Genomic DNA, 8,503 nt, shown 5'->3' with positions numbered 1-8,503 from the left:
GATTTGATTGCTTCTTATCATGCTCTTATCAGTGCTTTAATTTGGCTTTTTTCAAATTAAGGGCTCTTTTTTTTTTTTTTTTTCGTTCCAGCACGCAACAAAATCTTTTCCAAATAAAAAATCTTTAACAAGACTTGAATTTGTTCATGACAACTAGAACTTTCAATATACGCGTCAAAAACTCTTTTAAGCAATTCCCATTAAGGTTTTTATCGGTTTCTGGTATGCGGTTTGTCTTTAAACCAGAGCTTTTATCCAAGGTGACCTTCTATTTAACCTTTAGGTATCTGCATCTATGCGAAAAGGCTGTGTAAAAAGAAAATGTCTGATACTAACCAAAAGCGGATTATCACTCATGTGTTAAATCCTGTGAGTTATAAGACCACCGTTTATTAACCCAAGTTATGCGTGCTTGATTAGAAAGGACTTTTGTAGGCTTGTAATGTAGGCTACGTCTATGGGCTATGAAAGAAAATGATGTTTTTAAGGCTCAACAGTGTTTGAGGGTTTAAAGACTTAAGACCACTCTTCTTCTATCTTCTTCTTCTTCTTTTTTCTTGTTTTTTTTTTTGAAACTGCCTCGTAGTTTACATTTGAAGAAGCTTGCTTGGGGATCCTCATCTTAGTCTTCAAGCATTATCAAACCATCATTTCTTCATTTTTTTTTCATGAGAATGCCCCCAGTTGTGGGGTTCTGACCTTTAAAAATCCAAGTCCTCTTTTTTTTTTTTTTCGTAATTTTCTCTAATTCCTTCTCCTTTTTCTTTCTTATCCTCTTCTCAATTGTTGGGGCTTCCATTATTTACCCCTTTTCTTTTATACCATTGTCTTTATCTTTTCTAACAAAAGATCTCTTATTGCCCCCAGTGTGGGGTGTGGTCTTAGTCGGGTTTTCATAAAGAAGAAACTCAGTTCAACTCAAATGGGGACTTCAAAGGATAAAATCTTTAGAAAGTGAGGGGATGACTAAGATGGCCTTTCCTCATTTCAAGACGCGCATTATTAGGGTTGATAAACCTTGTTCTTATCTTAGAAGAAAAAACATGCAAGTGATTAACAAGATGATTACCTAATCATTCATCCATATGATTCAAAATGCTATCAGGGACGAGGTTTTATCATAGGGTTAGCTTTAGGGTTTGTTTGGTTTGGTCACCTCTTTACTAGGAAGAGCTTAAATTTCATTTTTGAGCATTTTATGATATGTTCCTTGTAATCATGCACAAAACAAATTCTTTCAAGATGTTTCTTTTTTGAAAATAAACAAATTAAGTGCTGTGAGATCCATGCAATGAAAAAAGGGTTCTTTTACACCAAGAAATCATGGCTAAACTCTGCTTTATTGATTTTACGAGGAAGCTAAACACATTAGACATAATATCTCTTTACAGAATCAGAATTCACGGGTCTAGCTAGATCTTCTCCATCCATTCTAGACAACTTCAAAGCTCCTCCTAAGAAAGCCTTCTTCATTACATAAGGACCTTCATAATTTGGGGCCCATTTGCTTCGATCTTCTCTTGGCAAAGACAATAATTTCTTCAGCACTAGATCTCCTTCTTGGAACATGCGAGGTCTAACCTTCTTGTCATATGCCTTGGCCATCCTCTTCTGGTAGAGTTGATGATGACAGATTGCAGCCAACCTCTTCTCACTGATCAGGTTTAACTGTTCATATCTTACTTTGGCCCATTCAGCCTCTTCTAATTCTGAATCCATCAGCACCCTCAACGAAGGTATTTCTACTTCCAAAGGCATCACCGCCTCCATTCCGTATACTAGAGCATACGGAGTAGTCCCTGTCGAGGTCCTTACTGCAGTGCGATATGCATGGAGAGCAAACGGCAACATCTCATGCCAATCCTTGTAAGTGACTACCATTTTCTGCACAATTTTCTTGATGTTCTTGTTGGCTGCTTCCACGACACCATTCATCTTGGGCCTATAGGGTGAGGAATTTGAATTCTTGATTTTCCATTTGGTACAAAGTTCCACGATCATTTTGCTGTTGAAATTCTGTGCATTATCAGTCACTATCTTTTCTGGCGGACCATAGCGACAAATCAAGTCTTTTTCTATAAACCTCTTCACCACTTTCTGTGTTACATGGGCGTATGAACTGGCTTCTACCCATTTCGTGAAGTAGTCAATAGCTACGAGGATGAATCTATGCCCATTGCTGGCTTTTGGGTTAATCGATCCAATCACATCAATTCCCCACATCGCAAATGGCCAGGGCGATGCTAAATTAATCAGAGGAGTTGGAGGCACATTGACCTTATCGCTATGCACTTGACACTTATGACATTTCCTGACATAGTCGATGCAGTCTTTTTCTAGTGTCATCCAGAAATAACCGGCCCTTTATATCTTCCTTGCTATCATATGTCCGTTGGCATGAGTTGAGCAAATCCCTTCATGTACCGCCCGTAGAGCATTTTTAGCATCGGTCTCATTCAGATACCTTAGCAAGGTTCCGTCAAATGATCTTTTATACAGAATCTCTCCATCTAGGTAGAAATCCACAGCCAGCCTTCTTAGGGTTTTCTTATCCATCTTCGAAGCTCCCACTGGATATTCCTGATTTTGCATAAAATTCTTGATATCGTAGTACCAAGGCTTATCATCTACCTCCCCTTCAACTGAGCAACAGTGAGCTGGGTTATTTCTGATGTCTATGTGTACAGGATGTACCTTATGCCCCAGATCAATTGTAGCTATAGCAGCCAACGTGGCCAAAGCATCCGCAAAATGGTTCCCTTCTCTTCCTAGATGGGTGAATCTTATCTCTTCGAATTCTTCTAATAGCGCAGCTAAATATTCCTGGCACGGCCTCAATTTTTCTTCCTTTGTTTGTCATTCTCCTTTCACCTGACAAATAATCAACATTGAGTCACCATATACATCTATCTTTCGGACCTTCAACTCTAGTGCGGCTTCTAAACCCAAGATACAAGCCTCATATTCAGCCAAATTGTTGGTGCATTCAAAATACAATTTAACTGAAACCGGATACTGTTTCTGGTCAGGAAGATGATCACTGCACCGGCCCCATTGCCATAAACATTCACTGCTCCATAAAAAAACATGGTCCACCAATCTGCCTTTTCTTCTTCTCCTGCTATTGATAATACATTTTCATGTGGGAAATCAAAATCCAATGGCTCATAATCTTCAACAGCATTATCAGCTAGGTGGTCGGCAATTGCACTCCCCTTCACGGCTTTCCTTGTCATATATACTATGTCATATTTTGACAACAAAACCTGCCACCTTGCAATTCGGTTTGAGAGATAGGGCTTGTCACAGATGTACCTTAGTGGATCCACTTTTGAAATCAACAAAGTGGTGTGATACAACATGTAATGTCGTAATCTTTTTGTCGCCCAAACCAATGCATAACAGAGTTTTTCTATCACAGTGTATCTGGACTCACATTCAGTGAACTTCTTACTTAGGTAATAAATAGCCCTCTCTTTCCTTCCGGTTTCATCATGCTGACCCCATACACATCCCATAACTGTTTCAGTCACCATCAGATATAGTATTAAAGGCCTTCCTGATACAGGAGGAACAAGCAAAGGTGGACTTTGTAAGTATTGCTTGATTTTATTGAATGCCTCTTCACACTCCGCATTCCAAATCCCAGGATTCTTTTTCCTTAGTAACCGGAAGACAGGTTCACATGTTGTGGTTAGTTGAGCTATGAATCTAGCAATATAGTTCAATCTTCCCAAGAATCCTCTCACCTCCTTCTCCGTCTTTGGGGATGGCATGGATTGGATGGCCTTCACTTTATCAGGATCCACCTTTATACCTTTGTCGCTTACCACAAATCCCAGCAGCTTTCTAGATTTAACTCCAAATGAACATTTTGCAGGGTTGAGCTTTAGTTCGTACTTCCTCAAACGCTCAAATAACTTCCTTAGAACTTTTACATGATCTTCTCCCTTCTTGGACTTAGCAATCATGTCATCTACATACACCTCAATCTTCTTGTGCATCATATCATGGAACAGAGTCACCATGGCTCTCTGATAGGTGGCTCCTGCATTCTTCAGACCAAATGGCATAACCTTGTAACAATAGGTTCCCCATGGTGTAACAAAAGTCATTTTTGCCTTATCTTTTAGAGCCATCTTTATCTGATTGTATCTTGAGAAACCATCCATAAAGGAATACGTGGAACTACATGCAGCATTGTCCACTAAAACATCTATATGTGGCAGAGGAAAATCATCTTTGGGGCTAGCTTTGTTCAAATTTCGGAAGTCCACACAAACTCTAATCTTTCCTTCTTTCTTTGGTACAACAACAATGTTGGATACCCATTGTGGATATTTGACTACTTCTAGAAAGCCTGCATTCCACTGTTTTTCGAGTTCTGTCTTAACTTTGATCCAAATATCCGGGTGGGCTCTCCTCAACTTCTGCTTGACTGGCTTACAACCTTCCTCGAGCGGTATCTTATGCACGACGATATTTCTATCCAAACCAGGCATATCCTCGTAAGACCAAGCAAAAACATCTGCATATTCTTGTAATAGGGCTATTATTTTTTCTCTTTCATCAGGAGTGATTAAGGTCCCTATTTTCAACTCTTTTTTAATCTGATCATTACCCACGTTTATGGTTTCTAGCTCTTCTGTAGCTGGTTCCCAGGTTTGTTCATGTTGCTCTACTAACTTCATAAATTCCTTAACATTGCTTTCATCCCATTCTTCTTCTTCCATGGTGATAACATGTTCGTTAAAGTTTGGCCATTCATTCTTGATGCTAAGTGTATGTGATGTTGTGGAAGATTCGCTTTCAGGGTTCCTGAAAGCGGAAAGTGTTTGGTGTAAATGCACAAGTAAAGAGACAAATTTGGAAAACGCATGATCTCATTAACAAAAGGTGGGCTCAATGACAACAACAAAATCTAATTGACATCCTGAGCCTTGACTGTCAATTAGGGATAATAAAGCAAACAAAAGCAACGACAAAAGCATGTTAAAGCAAACAAAGTTGGTTTACATTTTAAACACTACTGGAGCTTCTTGAGTCACCCAGTTTTGGAACTTCTCGCCCTCGACCAGCTTTCGCACGAAGGTCTTAGCTGAGACTTCTTCCATGGTGTGGATAGTCAGTTGTGGTAGGGCTTCATCTTCCTCTCCCGCTACCATCTTCATGTCACCTCCTTCCATGTTATCCTCCTCCATGGTGTTTATGCTTATATTTGACAGTTCTTGACCAAGGCTTTCTGCTCCTTCATTGGGTTGCATTACATATGCAGCCTTCGGGAATGTCACTCTAAGGGGAGGGATTTCCAACTTTTCTTCTTCAGGCTCTCTTCCTTCAATCCTGGCCATTCTTCTTTCCCTTCTCCGACTGGCAGCCCACCGATGATCCTCTTTTTTAGGTTTATACCCCAACCCAAATCTTTGATCAGCACCTTTCATCTTTATCGGGTTTGCCCTTTTTGGTACCTCAGTGATAGGATTATACTGAAAGGGGATTCCTCGTTCCAAGAAGCATTGAGCCACCATCCTTGCTGCTTCTGAGATCCTTGGTCTTCTTAGTACTGTGTTTTCAGGCACCTAGTCAGTGTTTACAATCTCAAAAGCATGGATATTGTTATCCTTGCAATCCTCCGCCTCAATGAAAGGTATGGCCACATTCTTTATCATGGACACTGTCTCCTCAGCTTTGACAGTCACCAACATCCCGTTCATGATATACTTCAGGCACTGGTGTAATGATGAAGTTACTGCCCCGGCCGCATGAATCCACGGTCTTCCTAACAACATACTATAGGAAGGGTGGATATCCATAACTTGAAATGTCACTAAGAACATTTGTGGCCCCACATATAGCTCCACTTCCAAAGTCCCTATTATTGGTCTAGGTGAGCCGTCATATGCTCTGGCCATCATGGTACTTGGTTTCATATGAGATTCATCGATCAGCATTTCTTCCAGAATATGCTTTGGCAACACATTAAGGGCCGAGCCATTATCGACGAGCACGTTTCCTATAAGGCAGTCCTTGCACCTAACAGTAATATATAGGGGCTTGTTGTGTCCAGTACCTTCAGCATCAAGCTCATCAGTGGTGAAATACAGGTAATTAGTTGCATGGATTCTCCCCACCAAATGCTCCATGGTTTTCTGTTCAATGTCTTGAGGGACATACGCCTCATTCAAAACCTTTTGCAACGCATTTCGATGTGGCTCAGAGCTGAGTATCAAGGACATAAGGGAGATCCTAGCTGGAGTCTTTTTTAGTTGATCTACTATGCAATATTCACTATGCGTTATCAACTTTAAAAATTCATTCGACTCCTCTTCAGTCACTGGCTTATTAACTTCTGTTGCTTTGTCAAGATCTACCACTTCTTTGCCTTTTGCCTTCCTCAACTCTTCGGGAGTAAAGCACCGGCCACTTCGAGTTAACCCACTGATTTCAGTTTGGAATAAAGGAAGAGAAGCTTGAATGTTGGCAGTGAAACCATAATTATAAGGCATGGCATTGTGATTTCCTTTGGTGTGGGAAGGTTTAGCCAAGATTAACTTTGGTGGCCCATTAGTTGTTGGTTGGACCCTACATACTCTTGACATCTTATCTTGACCTTCCATCATACTCACCTCATGATTGCCTTCCACGGGCTCGATCCTCAACTCTCCCAATGCCATCATTTTCACCACCTTTTTGCGAAACTCGATGCAATCCTCAATATGATGCCCCTCTCTCCCATGGAACTCACAATAGTCACCTCCCTCAAATTGACCTTCAATATTTATCTCAAGAAATCCTGATTTTACCAACATGCCATACAACTCCTTCATAGATACCTTCAACACCTTGCTTTGATTCCTAACTTCTATCATGCCTACTCCATTATTACTTGCATCATGATTAGGCAATGGATTTGAATTGATGCTGGGCATGTCTTTGAACGATACCCACCCCCTTTTGATAAGCTCTAACAATCTCCTTTTAAAGGCGTAGCAGGTTTCGATTCCATGCCCCGGATTACCGGCATGGTATTCGCAAGTTAATTCAGGCTTGTACCATAAGGGAAAAGGCGGTTGGATTGGTGGTAGAAGGATCGGAGCTATCTGTCCAATGCTCAGCAATTTGGCGTACAAGTCTTTTAAAGGCATGGGTAGTGGAGGCAGTTGCTCCGAAGGGTATCCTGTATATGGCCTTTGGTTGTTTGGCTGGGGGTTTGCTCAATTGGTGTTAAAAGGTTTGGCAAAGTTCATGTTGGCGAATTGATGGGCAGGGATTTGTGGGTTTTGGTAGTTTACTTTTTTGCCCTTGTACCCGCCTTCTAAGTTATTAACGTCACCTTCCCTTTTTCTTCCAACAAAACCTTTCTTCTCTAAAGGCTCTGATATGCGCCCAGCTTTAATCCCTTGCTCTATTCTTTTTGCCACGCGTACAACATCATAGAAATGCTGAGATGAGCTCCCCATTAAATGCTCGTAGTAAGGTGCCTTGAAGGTATTAGCGAACAAAGTCACCATCTCCGTCTCTATCAATGGGGGTTGCATATGTGTTGCCTCATCCCTCCATCTTTGTGCGTAAACCCTTACTGACTCCTGGCTTCTCTTTTCCATTGACATAAGGCTTGTTCGGTCTGGAGCAATTTCCAAGTTGAACTTGTACTGCTTAAGGAAAGCCTCCACTAAATCCTTCCATTTCTTGATTTTGGCATTATCCAACCTCATGTACCAGCTTAATGCAAACCCTGCTAGACTGTCTTGGAAAAAATAGATCAACAACTTATCATCATGGATCACCTCAGCCATCTTGTTGCAATAGGATCGAAGGTGAGTGTTTGGGCATTCTAATCCAGTGTACTTTATAAACTCCGGTATCCTAAAATCTTTTGGCACCATGATGTTTGGTACTAAGCATACTTCGGAAGCTCGCATGGGATCGAACCAATCATTTCCCTCAACTGCTCTTAACCTTTCTTCCAAAGCGGATATCTTGTCGTCATTCATAAAACCAGTGGACCTATTATCGGGAGGGCCATCCGCTGTTAAATCTACGGTGACATGAGTTTGAGGGGGCTGGGTAGGAATGACAGGTGTAAAGTGTTGTTCCGTTATTGAATCTGCCCCCAAGTTCTGAGATACCCCAAGGACATGAGTTGTGGATGCTTCTATCGGTGGTTGGGTGGACGTTCCCTCCCCGTTCTTAGCTCTTAGAAGTTGCTCAAGCAGATTGGTCATCCGGGAAACTTCATTTTTCACAGATTCCAGCTCACTTTGGTAGCGGGATTCTAGGGCGGCCCTCTCTTCGTTCTCCATTCTTGATCTCAGCCTGGTGTAGTGGACCTTGGATAGGGGACCTATGTTTCACGATCTAGAGCGGTGCATGAAAAATATGTAAATGAATGTATGATAAAGAATGATGCATGATGCATGATGCATATGTAATGTTATCTATTTTTTTTTTAAATAAAGAATAAAAAAAACGATCGATGGCCAAAATTTCGCTTGCATAATGG

General features: G+C 41.1%; 1 protein-coding gene across 1 annotated transcript; it reads right to left on the bottom strand.

The window, feature by feature from the left end:
• Positions 1-1,368: 1,368 nt before the first annotated feature.
• LOC140955077 (uncharacterized) lies at positions 1,369-8,225 on the bottom strand. Its single transcript, XM_073406617.1, has 10 exons — positions 7,908-8,225; positions 7,293-7,595; positions 6,304-7,202; positions 5,595-6,219; positions 5,017-5,486; positions 4,626-4,818; positions 3,316-4,505; positions 3,017-3,228; positions 2,465-2,717; positions 1,369-2,311 (listed from the first exon to the last, which is right to left on the bottom strand). Exons 1-10 carry the CDS (start codon positions 8,223-8,225, stop codon positions 1,369-1,371), a joined length of 5,406 nt encoding a protein of 1,801 aa, XP_073262718.1.
• Positions 8,226-8,503: the final 278 nt, after the last annotated feature.

Source organism: Populus alba, chromosome 19, assembly GCF_005239225.2.
Source record: "Populus alba chromosome 19, ASM523922v2, whole genome shotgun sequence".
In the NCBI taxonomy this organism is placed as follows: domain Eukaryota; kingdom Viridiplantae; phylum Streptophyta; class Magnoliopsida; order Malpighiales; family Salicaceae; genus Populus; species Populus alba.
Note: the sequence above shows the minus strand (reverse complement) of the source record. Positions and strands in the feature narration are given on the sequence as shown.

Excerpts from the sequence above, each read along its gene's own strand:
- LOC140955077 (XM_073406617.1), bottom strand. The coding sequence starts at position 8,225 with ATGACCAATCTGCTTGAGCAACTTCTAAGAGCTAAGAACGGGGAGGGA. Across the intron at positions 7,596-7,907 it reads ATCCCATGCGAGCTTCCGAA|AGAAGCCAGGAGTCAGTAAG; the intron begins GTATGCTTAGTA and ends TCAATGGAAAAG. Across the intron at positions 7,203-7,292 it reads GCGGGTACAAGGGCAAAAAA|CCAAACAACCAAAGGCCATA; the intron begins GTAAACTACCAA and ends GCAAACCCCCAG.